Source organism: Pogonomyrmex barbatus, unplaced genomic scaffold (genome assembly GCF_055798465.1).
Source record: "Pogonomyrmex barbatus isolate J1 unplaced genomic scaffold, ASM5579846v1 scaffold2, whole genome shotgun sequence".
Taxonomy (NCBI): domain Eukaryota; kingdom Metazoa; phylum Arthropoda; class Insecta; order Hymenoptera; family Formicidae; genus Pogonomyrmex; species Pogonomyrmex barbatus.
Genome location: NW_028297116.1, coordinates 3,366,458 through 3,386,042, shown reverse-complemented (window position 1 = coordinate 3,386,042; position 19,585 = coordinate 3,366,458). Strand labels below are relative to the sequence as shown.

The 19,585-nt window shown below is 33.3% G+C and overlaps 1 protein-coding gene across 10 annotated transcripts; it reads left to right on the top strand.

The window, feature by feature from the left end:
* The first annotated feature begins 300 nt into the window (after nt 1-300).
* On the top strand, nt 301-18,615 carry 5-HT2A (5-hydroxytryptamine receptor 2A). 10 transcript variants are annotated; one of them, XM_089076821.1, is made up of 10 exons: nt 301-571; nt 1,658-1,806; nt 2,020-2,439; nt 7,282-7,701; nt 8,356-8,647; nt 13,994-14,218; nt 15,607-15,952; nt 17,053-17,262; nt 17,337-17,633; nt 17,934-18,615. In XM_089076821.1, exons 4-10 carry the CDS (start codon nt 7,384-7,386, stop codon nt 18,175-18,177), a joined length of 1,932 nt encoding a protein of 643 aa, XP_088932947.1. In that variant the 5' UTR covers nt 301-571; nt 1,658-1,806; nt 2,020-2,439; nt 7,282-7,383; the 3' UTR covers nt 18,178-18,615. The 10 variants fall into 10 exon arrangements, with proteins under 10 accessions (XP_088932947.1, XP_088932946.1, XP_088932949.1 ...); XM_089076820.1 differs by having other exon boundaries at nt 1,319-1,806; XM_089076823.1 differs by lacking the exon at nt 1,658-1,806 and having other exon boundaries at nt 2,114-2,439.
* Nucleotides 18,616-19,585: the final 970 nt, after the last annotated feature.

Genomic DNA, 19,585 nt, shown 5'->3' with positions numbered 1-19,585 from the left:
AAAGAAACAAAAGGAGAAGAAAAAGCAAGCGTGAAGATATATTTACAACACACGAGAAGGTCCCCGGAAGAATTACGCAGCAGAAAGGAAGAAATCAGCCGCTAAAAAGAAATAAGGGAAAGTTCGCGATAATAGGAAGGAAGGAGGGACACAAGGGAAAGAAACGAAAGAAAAATGAGAAAAACGCGGAGGTAGGGGAAGAGATAGCGGAAAGGAAGGCGCGCAAATTTTAGCGCTCTTCCGTCTCGCTTCCATCCCGCTCCCGGTCTCTTTTCATCTCTCACCACGCAGCCTCTGTAGCTTCCTCTTCAGTATGATCCGCGCGGTCCGAGCGCGAGCATCGCGTATTTTAGATTGTTGTTTCGTGTTGTTACAGCGCGTTACTTACTTCGTTTATTATATTCGTGAAAAAAAAAAGCTGAATCTTGTGAAAAGAACAAAAGTTGAATTTCACTTTTAGCATTTATAATGAACTACTTGAAGTATTTTCTGATGAAGTATTTTCAGTAGGAATAAAAACAAATGACTGCCACTAAAAAGTTAATTACTCGTTTCAAGAAATTTAAGTTTTGTATGTGATTTAAGTTTAAGTATTGTAGCATATTAATAATAGTAATTTTCGTGAATATTTATTTAATGCCAAATATATAAGATAAAAAACATTCTGTCAAATATTCTTAATAATTTCAGATTAACATCTGATTCAGTTTGTTGTCAATTCGTTCTTCGTTCTTCGATCTCTCTGCGAGCTTTTTTATATGTTTAAATTTAAAGAAAATCTACATTAATTATTAGTTTTATTATTTCGCGAATATAACATGACAAAATTATTTTAGGTTTGCAAAGTATATTAAAGTTTATTAAAATTGACTTTAATAAAATAACTAATCGTTATATTAAATAATTTGCTTTATTGACTTCTGAAATAATTAATCCTTTGTTACGGTAATTTTAGTCGTTATTATTGGTATAATAAATTATATTTTTTATCATATATTTTTTATCTTTCGCGTTCAGATTTGTCAAATTTAACAAAAGTTATTAAAGTTTTTAAAATTGACTTTTAAACTTCGATATTATTTCTATTTAAATTTCTATATTAAAATCTAATAAAATTGTTATATTGCAATTAAAGAATAGCACAAATTATTTTTACTAATCTTGCACATAAAAGAATATTGACGTAAATAATGCATATTTTTAATAAATAGTTTCTGTTGTAATTAATAGTTTAATAATTGATTATGTCGTATCATCTATCTATATCGTTATATTATTAATAATTTTTATATAAGTTTTTTATTTATATCTCAAATAGACAAAGTACAAAGTTTCATTGTGATACGTTCCGATTTCTGTGTTAATAACCTCGATTGTTGATTTGCTGAAATTTACTCGGATCCGAAGCTTTTCGAACTGTCGCGCATAAAAAGCCAGATATAGAATCGCACTACTTTGTTATTCAAATATCGAGCGAAGCATTTGAAATTTAATAAAGCCCGAGCGGCCGAATTCATTTTGGATATCGAAGAATCGTGAAATTATATCGCACAGATTCATAATGAGTTTCACAAGCTCAAAAATAACACGCGACACCATAACTTGTTCAATTCTTATTTATTTTATAATACCAATTAATTGATATAAAATGTTGAAGATATAAATTAGAAGAAGAATTAGAAGAATATAGAAGATATAAATTAAGATATAAATTAAAAAAAGTTACAAGAAAAATATCTTTCTAATTAAAGTTTTTTGAGTTTACAAAATATTAACACTTTGCTAAAACATAAGTAAAGTTAAAACGTAAGTAAAGAAAAAAATTGTTATTTACATAAATTCTTTCAAAGTTACAATTTGGAAGTTATTTATATATAATGTATTATATTATTTTCTTAAATTTTCTTATCATAGAATCAAAGACACATTTGTGAAAGAATTTACATTGAAGAATTATTAGAAAAAAGTACTTTCTATATATATATATATATATATATATATATATATATATATATCTAGTCAGAGAAAATTTACGCCATACACTTGTCTGATCCTCGATGACTTTTTTTACTTGACACTTCTGGTGAAAATTGTCTCACTCGAAATCCTCCAGAGAATTTGCAGCCGAGAGATGACTTGATAAATATAAGATGTCTTGTATAAACTTCTAACATTTAATAAATCAAAGTTATAAAATCTCAAGAGAGAAATGGAAATAGTAACTCGTGAACAAAAGAATTTACTTCTTTCGCCTTGTATAAGTGTCGGCGGATTCAATGAAAAAATAATTTCAATTCAACATAAAACGCAAGTGGAAATTTCACGAAGAAAGTGAGAAGTGTCTCGGCTCTGTCTGGGATTCAGACAATGAACAAAAGACACCGACGGCGAAACGAGAGAGTCAATGGCGTCGAGATGCGAGCAGCAGAAATTGGAAAAGTAAGTGCAATCGTATAAAATCGATTCAATACAATATACTATTTCCTTTAGAGATTGGATCAGATTTTGCTCGTTACAGAACTGATTTATTTTACCGCACATTTATCAAATAAAAAGAATGAAATAGAAAAATAATATAGTGAGATTTTAGGTCAATTTTCTTTTACAAATTCTTGGAATTTTTTAAAACAAATATATAATATAACATTATCTTCTTAAAGCTTTTAATTCTTAAAAGAAAAGGACATCTAATTTTACTAAAAATATAATATTTAAATCTTTCTTTTAAAAAAAAAATATTTTGCTAAATATATATTTATTATATTTGTCAAATTATATATATATATATATATATATATCAATTTTTTTATTTAAACTCTTATTACAATTTTCATTCAAGCTAAAAAAACGTAAAATGCTATAAACTGCTATAAACATCCATTGAAGCATATTGGAAGAATTTGAGCTAAGCGTTATTTAGTGGCGAAAGAAAGAAGTTCTCACCACTTTGAGCGTGATTTTTAAGTGCCGTCACTTACGTAGGTGCAATTTGATTAGCCGCGTCTATGCGCGAAGTTCTCATTAATCGCGATCCCTTTATCGGAGCAATAGCTATCGATCTCGTTGCGTTACAAGCACTAAGTTTTCTCGAAAAGTCGTTTACATTCGGCGGAAGTCTGACATTTTATTAGCTAAATTGCGCACGACAACTCGAGACCTGTTGCTTTAATGTCGCCCCATTTTTTTAAGTAGGAAAGGAAATCAAATGTCTTCACGTACTTTTAACTAATCTGTTCCGATTGGCGCTCCCTGTGACAAATAAGATATTATCTACTTTATTTTTTTATAGCTTCTATTTTTATTTTCACTTCCTACACATCCCTCTTACACTTTATTTTACTTTACTCTTTCACTCCATTTTCCAACTTTATTTTATTTCAATTTGTAATATTTTATTATCGTTGATATATGCATTTTTTAATCAGATACTATAAATACGTATACACTATTTATTTTCTGACATTGTATATTTTTTTAATTAATAATAAAATTTAAATAAATTCAATCAATTTGTATTGCAATTATATACATGTTTACTTTGAACAGCTACAATATAATATGAAGAAAATTATTTACATATTACATATATAATCATACAGCTTCAATATTTAATCATTACAAAATACTCTGGAAAAAAATACGAAAAATATTTTCACAGAACTTGTAACTTATTTATCTGTGATAAGAGCTAAATACATATATAAAAATTATACAATATAACCTGTCTAGATGCACGATTTTCATGCTGACAGCTACTCTTGCAGCATGAAGTGAGTAAAACTGAATAGCATCGCGAGAAAACGGTAATAATTAAATCTCTTGCAGTTTTTTTAAAAGTGAATAAAAGAGCATAAAGAGCATAAATAAAACACGCTTTAAAAACTTGAACTCCAAACTATACGTTCTGTAGAATGTAATACAAATATATAAGGCTACAATCATAATTTCCGATTTTTTATCCATTGAAAGGGGAAATAACTGAATTACTGTCGACCTTTTCTCGGGATTCATTCCTTCTCTCTCTCTCTCTCTCTCGGAAAAATTAGCGTAAAATATCACGAATGTAATTTGCGTCATTCTACCTAAAGAATCGATTATTAAAGCGTTGCGTATTATTATTAAAAAAATTAACTTAATTATCCATTCAAGTCTTGAAAAACTGTAACGTTAGAAACGTTTATTATTTTAAACAATTTTTATCTTAATTTACTAATTAATAGATTACAATTGATTAAGTTTTAATTAGAATAATCATATGTTTTATGGTAAATTTGAATAAATACGCAAGATAAATATTTATTGACCATAGGAATACAACCGCGATTAGTCAAACACTATTATGTGTAATAATAAATAATTGTTGCAGCAAATTTTAAAATTATATTAATTATATAGAACAATAAATAAATATTCAGTATTAATAATTGAAGTCAGAAATTTTAATCGACCAACATTTATAGCAAAAGATCAAAATAAATAGATTTCCTTTATAATGAGAAAGTTATTCGATATTAATGTACGATTTCGATAAATTTTAATAAAATTACAAATTACAGATAAAAGCAAGGAAATCAAATTGACAATTATTAAATTGCAAAATTTAATCAATCCATTTTGTTAACACATATAAAATAATCCCGTGATCTTACTGCGCATTGCTTATACTTCCACATTTTAACATTTATGCTTCCAACTTTTGAATACCTCAATAGATGACAAGCTTATCGTGCACGCAAAACGTGCTCACAACGAAAAAGAAAACTTACGCAGGAAGTAACCGCAAAAGCTTTAATTACACGGTAATGTTGTTGGCAAATAAAAAAAAAAACCAATAACCAATGGAGGCGGTAATCTTCAATTTAACAAGAGGATGATAAGCTATTAATTGAGTACACATTGCAGAAAAACCGATTGCATCTTCTCTATTTTTTGAGTGCTCCAATCCGTGATTATTCGACGGGCTCACGGCGAATCACGACGGAATATCACTATCATTTGAGATTGCCTTAGAGACGTCAATAGTCATTGTGAAGCGGCGTCACTTTCCATGCGTTATCGCTAATAAGTTACATCCGTATCTCCCGTTCTCTCCCATCGGTCCCGATGTCGAACGTGTTAACCCGCACCTCGCTTTAGTGCGAGCGCGATGCATTTCAACCCTAATGCACTTTCGCGGATCAAACCACTTAGGACGTGGTGTCTCGGCTTCTTACGATCGGGATCGAAAAGTGCAGGCTGGATGCAATTTTGAAAATTAAATTTTCCATGAAATTTTCGGGCCACGGTACACAAAAGCTGTACGATAAACATCTTTCGATGTTTATTCATGAATATGTAATTTTTATCCAAATTTGTAACATAATTAACGTGTTTGTATCTCACCTCTTTCACCATTAATAATAAATACAATTATCAATTACGATTATCATTATTGTATGTACTTTATTTTGTATGTTATGTGTTATATGTTTTCATGGTCTTTCTGATTAAATCCTTTTCTGTAATTTCTCAGTTAATTTGCAGAATACTGGTGTACTTTCATGAAATACTGTTAAATATCACGGATATACATTTAAGATAAGCATAAGTATAACATATGGCGATACGTATGTTTGCATTTACCAGTAACACATGTTACATGCAGGTCATGCAAGAGTTACGTTTATTTTTATACATGGAATATTGCGATATGCGAACTTTCTTAGGTATAAATAGATCAAGCAGCACTCTTCCGCGCGTCGCAATATTGCGCCACGGCTTTAGTGCATCAACTTTATTATTATTCATGCCCTACATTAATGTATCGTTATCAACTTTCCGCATAAACTCGGCTGGAAGGTATACTTTCTCTTCATTTCTGGGAAACAGGAAATCGGTTTCCAGTTTTGCTCGTAAAATTCTACACTCACGATAACCGCTTTAATTACGCTAATTACAAAGTGCCAGTTGATGCAAACGAATTTCGCTTAGAGAAAGAGAAAGAGAGAGAGAGAGAGAGAGAGAGAGAGAGAGAGAGAGAGAGAGAGATCAAATAGATGGACTCTCTGTCAAAGAAATTCCTTGATACAAAACTTAATTAGTATTACTAATCGTAATTTTGTTAGATACGTAATGTATAAATTAATTTGTATAAATTAATTATAGTTATATGCTCTAAACGCGTAACTCATATATATATATATATATATATATATATCTGACTTATCTTACATAATAATTTCAAGATACGAATAGAATATTTCAAGGTATGAATATAATATAATGAATATTATATCGTCAATTTGAGAGTGAAAGCGTTGCTTAAAACATCCATCAGGGGAAAATGAAATATTAGGAAAAAAGACAAAAGAGAATTTTATTTGCTGTCGGGAATTTAGTTTTGATTTTCACGTTACTATTTGCAACGGATGAGCCCGGATAACTTGCGCCGGGATACGTCATTGACAGGCAAGCTTGCCGAAGTAGCAATTTGTTCGGGGATCAGCATTGTCGCGAGGTGGAGAACACGGACTGTCGATATCCGGTACGTCAGTTAATCCGACCGGCGGTGTCCCGGCAAATAAATAGCAGCTCCAAAGGGGCTGCTGACATTTTTGTAACCCGCCTGTGGAAATATTCGAACAAGGGATCATTGCGGGGACATTGCGGATCGCACGCGTCCGATCGTCTACACATTTATCGATGTCCCCGATAGTCTACAAGCCGACATCTCGCCTTTGTTTGTCGAGGAAGAGCGACGCTTTGTCCCGTAAGATTCCGCCCGCAATCAACGCGCAAATGGTCGTCCTCCTTTCCTCCCTGACGTTGTAATCGCTGTGAATTTCTGACGATAAAGAAACCGATGACAAAGCTCGGTCAGATCTCCGATAATTAAAAGGAGAGCGGATAAAGCGAGGCGACATCCTTGAAAAATTAATCCGAGCTGATTTAGATTTAGTTGTACATTAAGATTTTTAAAAACTCAAATATTTAACGATTTAGATTTTTTTGTATTGTTAAAATTTACATATATTAACATATAGTATCCTTTAAATTTTTTAAACTTTAAGTGAGACATAAACATAAGATTAGTCAAATTTCGATGAACTTATAGAGAACTTAATTCTATTTTAAATCCCGAATTCTTATAAAAATATAAATTAAGTTAGAAGTTATAAATTTCAAAAATTAAAATATGCGTTTAATTTAATATTTAATTCATAAATTTTTATTCTTTTCTTTCTTTTTTTAGAAACATGACAAACATGGGGATACAAGATAAAAATCTTGTTATTTCTTCAGATTGTCTTCAGAAGTACCTCGCATCAACATAAGGACTTCGTATACACGTATTATCGATCGTGACTGGAGGTACTAATCTTGAGAACTCCATCGAGGCTCGTCATGCTGATCCCAGAGGGCAATTTGACATCTTGGGCCAGCAACTGGACAACGTTGTTGCACCAGGTGTCTTGCAATGACACTCTTTTGAGCTGCACCGAGGAGTGCGACATCATTTCCAGCGGATTCAATCATCTTTGCACTACAATCGAGAGAGGAACCTTCTCCGCTTCATCGATGACACTTTTGTGCACACCCTGTGATTATACAAGTTGCAATGTTAATATATCTTTGTTCCTCAACGGCCTTGAGAACATTGAAGGCGTCTTTCTGTCCAGAATACCGATAAAGAATTGCAATGTCACGTCCATCGAAGAAGAAGTAAGAGTTCTTTTTAAAAACTGAAAACATTAAAATATCGAAATTTTTAAAAATATTAAAGATTTAAGAAGTTGAGAAAGTTTGAAAACAAAAAACGCTTGAGATCAAATTACTCAAGGGTCTCTAAGATTTTATAAATTCAAGTAAAAGATAAATCTTTATCCCTTAAAAATTCAATTTTTTACAAGTAAATAAATTTTTTCAGGGTAATTTTCAAAAATTTTTTAAATAATTCAAAAGTATCAAAAAGATCGAAATTTAAAAGTATAAAAAAAAATTTAAGAACTACAAAATTTTGGAACATCTAAATTCAAAGTTTCGAGCATTTTAACTTTTCATTGATAATTTTTACAAAATTTGAAAAATTTTAAATATTTTTTTTTAAGATTTCTGTCTTAAATCTAAAATTATATCTAATTGTATAATATATTAATATATAATAAATGTAATATTTCTTTGTCAAAATGTGGCAAAGTTGTTCGATTTCCGTCTAGGACGAGGATGATGTCTGAAGATCTTCATTTCGACGACGAAAGACGATATTTCAAATCCGAGACGACATTTAGAAATTGTCATCTTTTCGTTTTGACATTTTGAAAATTCCAGCCATCCATCTCGGATGTAACGGACGGATAAATATCCGGTATGTTTTAGATTTTGGAGTGTTCGCCAACTGGGAGCATCGCCGACGATCTGGCAGTGTCCTGCTCGCACCGATCCAAGATCGGTGGCGCGGGAACGAAGACACGTCGCTTCGATTGGAGTTTTCTGTTTGTGGTAGTGTTCATAGCTGCCGGCGGACTGGGAAATATATTGGTTTGCCTGGCGGTGGGACTGGACAGAAGGCTCCATAACGTGACGAACTATTTCCTGCTGTCGCTGGCCATGGCTGATCTCCTGGTCAGTCTCTTCGTCATGCCATTGGGTGCCATACCTGGCTTTCTAGGTGAGTTTTCAAGAATAGCTTTCTTTTCACTGTTATTCGCAGATGTTGATCCTAGATAGTTTCCCTTTAACTTTCGGTTTCATGAACGAGACACGCTCACGAATGACGCAAATATCATGACGAGATATTCTCAAATATCTGAGAATTTTAAGATGCCGGATAAACGTGGAATGAGCAAAAGAGCGGAAATATTTTGTGTAAAGAGAAATATCTGCGGCTGAGTGCCGCAAATAATAGATGCAGAGTAGAACGGTGCGTATTAGCGGCCCACCGGAGCAGAATTTTACCTGCGTAGCGTCGCGCGCGATCGGATTACCTTCGTAATACAATCCGGAGCTTAAGACGCCATGGTATAGTGGAACAATGTAGAAACGGGAGATGACACGCGCGCAAGATTCTGTGTCCGTTCTCTCTTTCTCCTTCCTGATCTTACGTATATTCCGCCGCAAAGTTTCCTAATAATCGCGTAAATTGCCCTATAGTTAATCGAAATTAATCGAATTTAAAAGTGCTCATCTCTTACAAAACTTAATTATTAATTTCAGAATGCGACGTCAGATTAAAGACAAATTGTTAACTTCCGAAGATATATATTCATTAACGTATTGTTTTGTTTTTTTTTTTTTTTTTTTTTAACTAACTTAATAGTTAGTTATCTCATCAACCAAGAATGAGTTACTGATTTTGAAATAATTCGTAAATTAATTTATGGCCCAAATAAATCTTTTCTCGACTACGAACAATTGGCCCGCCTTTTCCCGCTTCTTCCGTTGAACGATTTTATCCACGAGTTTTCGCGTCACGTGCTCGCGCCCCATTCTTCACGCGAAACGCGCCGATGACACGCGAGGCATTAGCGGATTCATCGTCGCGGCTCGTTTATCTCACGAACGAGACAGCTTTTGCTCCACGACCTAGAAGGAGTAATTTCCAGGCAGATCTAGGACCTGAGAACTTAAAATCCGGGACAGCAAGCGCCATTCGATTCCATCAAGTCGTTAATATGAAACTCCGTTGAAGCATCTCTAGTATAGTCATTTCCTTCAACTTCTTCGACTTTCTTCGATTCGACGTTGATTCTAATGCTATTGAAATAAAAAGCGTTCTCGTATTTTCTAGCTTCGATGTTGCGACACTTCACTTCGCGATGCGCGAGATACATGAGATTTCCCCTAATTGCATCGACGTGGTGAAAAGTATTTATAATGTATTAGTTCTTTCAAATTTTTTTAAATATAATACATTATTTATTAATTTTAATATTATTAAAGTTAACGATTAACGAAACTTTTAGTTTTTATCCTTTCAAATTTTAACTATAGATCTAATCCTACATTTCTACTCCTTTAAAACTTTAATCTCATGAATTTAAAATTTTAAAATTTGTAATGTCCAGAACAAGCCTCCAATTATATAAAAGTTCTGTTAAAATTCACTTCTGTCTTAAGTCTTTTTTTTAATAGCTTAAAAATATGTTTAAATGTATGGGATAATCAGCAATTAGCAAAATGTTAGAGATAAATTTATAAAAGGAAAAATATTAATGCTAATTAATTGGCATTTTTTACGCCCGCCATCGCATGGAAAATAATTTTTATTAATTTTTTGTATACTCTGAAATAAATTAATTTTACGTAATAAAACAACAATAATGTTAAGGATTGATAAATAAAGATTAGCTCAGCGATGTTTTATTACGTTTAATAATTCTCGACGTCCTTGATCCTATTACGGGATACCGTGATTATGGTGCTAATTAATTCGCGTTTCGACTGAAATTGCTGCGAGCAACGAAGCACGCCGTATGGCGATTAAGTACTTTCGAGTGTCCAATCTAGTGTCGGCTTGATGACAACCTACAATTACCTGCGATGACATTTATCTATCATAAATCGTCCCTCGTCTCATCTATGTTCTTAGACTTTGTGGATAACATATAATTACAAAAAAATTAATTCAATTAATCTAAAAATAAATAATCTATAAGTAGCCTAGGATCAAATACAACACCGAAAGAACCTTAAAACAGTTCTTAATAATAATCATAATCGTAAATCACTATAATGAAACAATTTTAAGTGTTAACCGTGAATGAAAATTACTCCGCGACAATCATTTATTCCGACTTTATTCCAAAATTATATTATTGCTAGACAATTATTAATCGACAATTTTTATTTTAATATTCAATTATTAGAAGCATTGTAAAAGAATGTCAAAATATGTCAAATTAATATTTCCGACAGGGACAAACTCGTGCTGAAATCGTTGGAAGTGTGAAACTTGCGGTTCTACTCGCGGGACGACCGCTCGTTACACTCGTTAAGCCGCACGGTTCATTTCCGACGTTTGTTTTCATATTTTCGTCGAATATATATATGCCGCGAGAACAGGCAGGAAGTGCATTGCGGGCACGTACGTGGTCGCGGTGCAACCCGCAGCGCGTATGTACCTTGTTACGGGGGATGCGCATTGGCGCGTAGCGTTTGTGATGACTGAAAATTGGCAAACTCGCCGCCTCAGAGCTATGCGAATATTTCGTATTCAACGGCATTCGCGCCTTCACGCGCGAACTACCGTTACAGCCGTTCCCTATCGCATCGCAATTTCTTTCCTCGCGCATTTCCGGAGGTACCCACAAAGTTTCCGCCGTTAACTTTCCAAATTGATAAAAAGAATGGGGGAAAAGAATGATATATGCGCGGAGTTAACAACAACTGGAGCATCTTTTCATAAGTTGCTTCAAATCGAATTACCAATTTGTGTAATTTCGTTAACGTGAAGATTTTAACAATTGAATCTTCTTCCCTCCCCCCCCCCCCGTAGACAAATTTTCTCATTTGAATTTTACTTATGTTTTATTTTTTGCTCTTATTTTAAGATGCATGCTCTATCTTTCTTTCTCAGTTTTAATTGTCAAATTCCTCAAATCAAATATTCATGTTAAACAATGATATCCGGATGCACTCAGCAAGCGCAGATGTTCGTGCGATACAATACCCATAATGTACTCGGATGTATGTACTTATAGTTTTAATTTTAATCGTTACTTATGTTCTTCTCAATGAAATATTGAATGTGTAAATATTACGTCGGAGCTATTTACATCTCTACCATACGTACCACCTCAAACGTTCTCGCTCAGAATTTCCTATGATGACCTAACCATTTTCTTTTATTTCAATTTTCTATAAAAAAAAAAGCTAACAGTTTTTTATTCTTACTTTCATTTTTGCTCTTCGCGTCTTTTTTTTTATGTTTTAAGTCTTTATTGCAGCGTGTCTGTTCATCAAGCCGTGCTTTAATCTGTTACTAATGAAATTCCTCGCAACGTAATCTCCGAGGAGATCTTAATATAATACGACTATGCAAATTTTTGGGGTTACTATGCGTCCTCAGAAATTCTGCGCTTCTCGCCTTAATTCTCACGAGTGCAGCGCACTATACTGAGAGACAGCGGATTAAGTTGATTATTTTAATTGGGTTAGTATCCATGCTAGGTAGATTAAAGGAAGAAACTACACTTTGTAATGTGCGCAATGTCTCGCTCATTCAACTCGTTAAATGTCACTCATATTGAACCGTAGTTACGATACTAAGATTTGCATAATGGAAGAAATTTGATACAATGAAAACGGAATATAACGTAAAACAGAATGATAGAATTACCAAGTTTCATGTTCATGACCGATAGTCCAATACACATTATTTTCAATCAATGATCGAGAAGACACAATTCGATTCATATACATATATCATTATTGACCTTATTAAATCGTTTTCGCGCCGCAAATCGCTGTTTACACAGTCTGTCATCATCTAACGTTTGCTTAATTCTTAGAATAATACCGAGTAACTGCATACGAAATTACATTCCATTGCATTCCGAAAATTTTGAATCGAATATTACATATCAAATCATTTGTTCTGCAGAAAATTCAATTTTGACAAAATATTAACAAATTGTTTAAATTGTGGAATTTATAAAGAATTATATATTTTGATATTCCGTTAGATATTTATATACGTATATTTTCTTTCAACAAGCAATAACAGAAAATTATTGAATTAGAGATTATTTAAAAGAGTTATAATAAATTCTCGTAAGGCCTCGAATAAGGGCACTTTCGAAATTATGGCCATTCGTCAAATCACGATCAGCTATGAATATAGCCCTAAAATGTTCCAGGGCGAATTCTTCGAGTTTCCGCAAATCTTTGAAGCTATAAAGTTATATCGGCAGCTCGGAGAATTTATGTGCGAAAAGTGACGGCTTGTGTAACGCACTTCCGACATTTGACGTCGTTTGATGTGGTCCATTCATCGTATCACGTGAATGCATCATACGTTTCCTGCGCATCCTCATATATCTCTATCTATATGTTAACGCGTATCTTCAGTCTATTTTTTTCGTTATCATTTCTCTGCGCATCACTAAAAATGTCTGACAAAAGTCATAATTCCAAGAACAATATCATGCTCTACTTAAATCCTTTTCCGCCACATTTCTATTAAAAAATAGCCCATAAAAAGAAATCGTGAAAATCCGCCATTAATTAATTCTTTCCTCTATAATTTTTTTTGTATATATATATATATATATATATATATATATACATTTGTATATATATTATTTATGATATATATATTATTTATATTTTATGAATATTAAGAAAATAAAAAAATTTATTTAAATTAAATTACTTAATTATCATAAACTTTACAAAACAAATAGAAACACAATTAGTTTAACTACGAAATAAAGTTTAATCAATTATTATTTCAATTACTATCTTCAAATATTATTTTAATTACGGATTATTCGATATTTTCAATATTTTAATAATCCAAAGGTGACTAAAACATGAAGACAGCTTACATTTCTCTCTACTAATTTTTTTAATCGACGTTTTCTGACTAAAACTTGATAAAAAAATTTAACATTTCCTGCTTCGTGCAGATCGTATTATCACAAGTGAGACTTCGCGACATTTCCTTGTTTGCAAATTAATCTCTCTTTAAAAGTATTGATAGATAACATAATCTTATTTCTCATCCAATTTCAAGCGTATCTCATTTGAAGGAAATTTTTATTTAAAATTTAATTATTATTACGAATAAAACATATATAAATACAATACACGTAAACATAATAGAATTGACATCTATGTAACGTTAAATTTTTTCTTCATCTAAAAATACAGCCGTAAGGCTAATTTTGAAATAAGCTTTTTGTTTATTGCCCGAACAATAGACATATTTATAATGGCATCGTGACAGGCCGTAACGTGGCCCTTTTTCACTTGGATTTGACATCCATAGCTTCCCGTCTTTTCGAATTTTCAGGATATTGGCCGTTCGGCGTCGTGTGGTGCAACGTATACGTGACATGCGACGTGCTCGCGTGTTCGGCGAGCATAATGCACATGTGCTTCATCTCCCTGGGCCGTTATCTGGGTATCCGTAATCCGCTCAGGACACGTCACACATCGACGAAACGAATGGTGGGCTTCAAGATCGCCGCGGTCTGGCTGCTGGCTATGTTGGTTTCCAGCTCCATCACGGTGTTAGGTAAATTACCCCTTTCCCCCCCTTTCCCCCTCTCCTCCTTCGTATCGGCGGTGGTTATCTGCGGGGGAGGTTACCTCCCCCCCCCGTAGTAGAAAGCCCCCGATATGGATCGGCACGTATCTCATAAAACGGCTAAGTGCGAGCGCGATGAAAGCGCGTAGAATCGGCAAACAAATCCCCGAGACGAAACGTATTCGAGAAATGGAGGCTACACTGCCGCTCCGTGTTTGCCTACTCATAGAATATACAATCCTCTTTATTCCGGGTGATTCTATTTCAAGATAAATCGCGCATCGTGCTTATCTATTGCATTAACCTTCACAACAGAAGGTATACTATATTAAAGGTCTTCATTGTCAAGCCTGATAAATAATACAATTTTATCTCGTTTTCCCATAAGCCACCACACCACACGTGCGCGTCGCTTGTTCCAAAATTTTGGAACAAATTAAATATCAAAACGAAAACTCCCCGAAAGAGCAAACTGTTTTATGAGAAACTGCATCGCAACTTCTCTCACTCGGAAAATTTAAATCCTAACCCGATTATGCATATTAGTGAACGAATTTTCTAACATAGATATTTTCCACTTGCTACTCAAATGTAAATTAATTCAATAATTTGATGATGGCATCTGTTTAACGTTTAACGTTTTCCTTGTCAGTTTCGTTGTATTATTATCGTTCTGTTATTATTTCCCCTTCCCCATTAACCTCTGGAATATTAATATCGTCTGCTGCTTTTAAGTAGTAAATAATATATCAGAGGAATTTCTTTGTTTAGAAAACTGCACAAATAGTTTATTATATACGTTCAAAAATTGGTAAGAGGAACAGATAAGAAAATAGGAGTGATACTTCGACGGATCGATAGAGAACCTCGTTTTTACGAGCCAATGATATTTTTCTGCATTCTCGAGATGAAGAGCGAAAAAGCGTGACAACGCCGCGATACTTTATCGACATAATGTACATTTATCAAAGCATGATTAAGATAACCATTCTCGATAAGCCACTCTAGTCGATAACAGAGGCGATAACCTCCATCCTCTTTTTTACCCCTTGTAATGCAAATAGCCCGGTGGAAATTCTAATTAGGCAAGTTATTATACCAAATTTCTCGAAATTTACTACACGTAACTACACGTTTATTCTCTTAGAGAGGATCGATCGTGCAAAGTTAGATCGAGAATATTCGAGTTTGAGGGTCACTTTTGGAAATAATTCATCTCTTTTACACAAATATATTCATTACTATTTTAAAGCAAGTTTGCGGAGAGTCATGCTCCGGGAGATTGACGAGAAGCTTGACGAGAACTTCAATAGACACCTAATTAGAGAGAAGAGGATAGTCGAGGTGTGAGAAGGACTCAACGATTGTTGTTTCAGGCGTAATTAATCCCTCAAACATCATGCCCAGGCCAGGAGTATGCGTCATCAATAATCGGGCGTTCTTCGTGTTCGGCTCCCTGATTGCCTTCTATATTCCTATGATCGTCATGGTGGCGACTTATATATTGACAGTGCAGCTGTTACGCAAAAAGGCGCGATTTGCAGCTGAGAACCCGGAAGGGGATCAATTTCGTCGATTAGGTGGCAGATATGCATCCACAAAAACGACATCGTCGACAGCATCATCGTCATCTACAATGGCGACCACGACTATTGGTGTGCAATCATCAGCCCCCTCGGCAAGACAGGTTCGCTCTTCTAATTGCAGCGCAGAAAAAGAGAGGTAAGAGTTCAAAATAGATATTATTATTATTATTATTATTTTCAGGTTTAGTTCTTCTTAAAAAATAAAATTTTCTATAAAATAAAATTAGTCTGCGTTATTTATATTTTAATTTAAAAAAAAAATCATCCCTTTATCCTTTGTGCGAATATCAGGCTGAATATCAGTTCGAAACTTTCCACATAAATTATATTATAAATTATATTATAAATTACAATATATATTAATATATAAAATTATATATAATATATTAAATTAAGATCATCTTTTTACATTATTAATAAATTTAATTGAATTAATAAATGTTAAAACCGAGAATAGATATTAAAAATTAAATTGAACCCGTCTTTTTTTATTGCGTTGTACTTTTATTTTATTTATATTTTTATTTTTAAAAAAGCTCAAAACTTAATCTTTTATTTATATTGTATAAATAATATAATTGAATGATTTATCATTATTATATTATATTAAAAAAGTAAAGCTGCAGCTTTATGCAGCTTCATAATATTTATGTATACGTACTAGTTGTTTATCGAACAGTGTTCGCGCAGCTTAATGCAAGGTAGATCGCGCATGCAACACCTCTGATATCAATGCGAAGCGACGATCCACGAGTCTATGCATCTTAAATCAAGCGTCGCGATGTAACCACCAGTCCGGGGCCGCGAATTAATGTGATACCAACTTTCTTCATCAACGCGTCAATTTTTAATAGTAAACTCTCAACGGTCTCTGCGCACGAAAACAACAGTAGTATCATGTTGTTGCAATTGCAAAACGAAAAGCAGAATAAAATAAACAATGGTTCTGTTTTTCGTCTCTATCAGAAAATATTTCACTATGTAGAAATAATAATATATTATTATAAAAAGATGTATTTTAATTAAAAAATAATTACGCAAAATACAGTGCGCAACAAGAAACATTTGTGACATTTATTTTTTTATCTCTTTAAATATTTAAATATTGCAATCTTTATACATAACAAATATAAATTACATCGTAATAGGAAATAGCTTAAAAGAACGCTTAATCTTTAAGAACAAATACGCAAATAGTTTCTGGGAAATTTAAAAAGTTTCATTTGATTGTTGAAGCAGCGACAAATGCGGAATTGTGAGAAAGGTTCTGCCGCATTTAAAGTTAACAGCGAACGGCGCCGGAAGTCCCGCCGCAGGATCTCGGCTCAAGTCGAAAGTGGATCAGGCGACCCAAACGCCAGAGAACATCGCACGTGAAACACGGAATTTCACCCTGAGGGCTCTGAAATTGCAATTGAACGTCACACCTACCGCCCTGAATCTCAGGTAGCCTTTCCTCAAACGGATCCGGACATTACAAATTTTATCCCTCCGTCCTTAAAGATCCAACATTCTTTAAGGTTTCTGGCGGGTCGGACAAAAAAAAGATCTCTGTCCGCGAACGCAGTCGCGACCGAACAGAAAGCTAGCAAGGTCCTGGGATTGGTGTTTTTCACATTCGTGTTATGTTGGGCACCGTTCTTCCTACTCAACATTTTCTTCGCCGCTTGTCCCAGATGTTCCGTGCCAAAACACGTAGTGGACACGTTCCTCTGGCTAGGCTACGTATCTTCGACAATCAATCCGATCATCTACACTATCTTCAATAAAACCTTTCGAATGGCATTTATTCGCTTACTAAAGTGCAAATGTTCCAGGTAATGCGATTATACTTATAATATATCAAAGTTAGTTAGTGTAGTCTTAATACGTATTAATCTTCAACGTAATATTACTTTACAATTTAATTACATTTACCTATAATACAATTCTCTCAAAAATTGAGTTGCTTAATCTCTTCAATTTTTTTCTCTTATTCTTCAAATTATAAAAAAAAGTTTCCATTAATAAAGAAGATCTTATCTAAAGTCCTATCAAATAATAATCAATAAATAATTCTTCTTGTGAAAATACAAAAAGAGAAATAAATTTGACAAAAATATTAAATGATTCTTTAGGTCTGCAAGGCCTTCGAGATATCGCTCGGTTACGGGAAGCGGAAGGGGAGCGGTGGGTTTGTGCACGTCGGGTGCTCTTCCACTGGCCATCAGTTTTCAGAATACGCCCTTGTTAACTCCAACGCCAAATCCTGCATCGACGCCAGCATCGGGAAGCTCTTTCGTGACAATGATGCACCGAACGCCGAGCTCGTTGTACCAAGACACCTTCCTAATTCACGAACGCGATCGGAACGATCATTAAACCCTTATCGTATTATTTCGAAAAACCACACTGCACAAATGCAATTTTTGTTTTCTCTGTGAAAAACGAAGGCGATCTTAAATGAAACATTAATGTACATAGAATGTAAATAAAGTTTGTTCTATAATTATAATATTCTTTGTTATGTCTGAAAACTATGCGCAATATTTCGGTTCGCAGATTCGAATTCCACTTTTTTAACTGTAGTCACCTAATTAATTAAATAACTTCTCTAACTAAAATTAACCAAGAAGGCAGAAGAAAGTTTCAAGCTTATTGTGCAGTGTTCATTCATCGAGAAAATCAAAATAATTTTCTGTTAAGTATTCGACAAATTTTTAAAACTGTTTAATGATTAAACATTGTAGGAATTGAATCCAGATATTCATGTGCGACATGTACAAAACAAAATAAAAAAATATTGTTGTTTTAGTATGAGCTTCATCATTGTGTTCATCCGTAAACCTATAAATCAATTTGTTCCCGCAACTCTGATTTATAAAGCAATCTTGTGTGACGATATAAAGAATATAAGAAAGGCGGGTTTCTTTTACATCTAAATATATATATATATATATATATATATGAGTTTATTCAGCTCAAGTCCATAGATATGTTAAGCTCAAATGACTGTACAGATTAATCATCCCTGAGAAGATTGAGAAGATAATGTTTATTTTCTTATTAAAAAAAAATAAATTACAACTGACAACACTCGAATGAAGTCCATATTGCCGCCAAAAATTTAACAGTAGAATGTTATAATTAAATATGTAACATAGTATTAGGACTGCCATCTAATATATTTTCTAGGGATAGAAATTTGTCTTCCGTTGATAATTTAACTTTCCTCTTTTGTCTCTTTCATCAGTCTTTCGATGATTAAACAATCGTCAATCGGTATGTTACTTAGTAATCGAGAGCTCAATTTTACCAACATAAGAATAATTTTCTCAAGAACAATCTCTCATTTATCCTCAGCAGGAAAACTGAAGAGATTATATTTACGAGTACATTTTGCAGATAAACAACCTTAGTATGATAAACAAATATGTAACAATTTAATTATTCGAAATTCCGTGAGATGACAAGAGTAAACAGAATTTTATTGTACCTCAAATATCAGTTCAAGATAAAATTTATCGACGATAGAGGTAAGCTGTCAATAAAGAATAGAAAATTCTCCATCATCCCTTATTTGTCAAGTTTAACCTAATTGTTTAAAAACTTCTCTCGACAGATGGGAAAAATAACGTTCAATCGACATTGGCATCGGAACATTAATCAAATTCCTATTTTCCAAACTTTGTGATGTAAATTTAAAAAAAGGTTTCAAATTTTTTTTTTTTAGATACTATGTACCCTCGAGATATAAGAAAATAAATTTCTTTTCAAAACGCGAAACTAA

Excerpts from the sequence above, each read along its gene's own strand:
- 5-HT2A (XM_089076823.1), top strand. The coding sequence starts at position 7,384 with ATGCTGATCCCAGAGGGCAATTTGACATCTTGGGCCAGCAACTGGACA. Across the intron at positions 14,219-15,606 it reads CAGCTCCATCACGGTGTTAG|GCGTAATTAATCCCTCAAAC; the intron begins GTAAATTACCCC and ends TTGTTGTTTCAG. Across the intron at positions 15,953-17,052 it reads TGCAGCGCAGAAAAAGAGAG|CAGCGACAAATGCGGAATTG; the intron begins GTAAGAGTTCAA and ends TGATTGTTGAAG.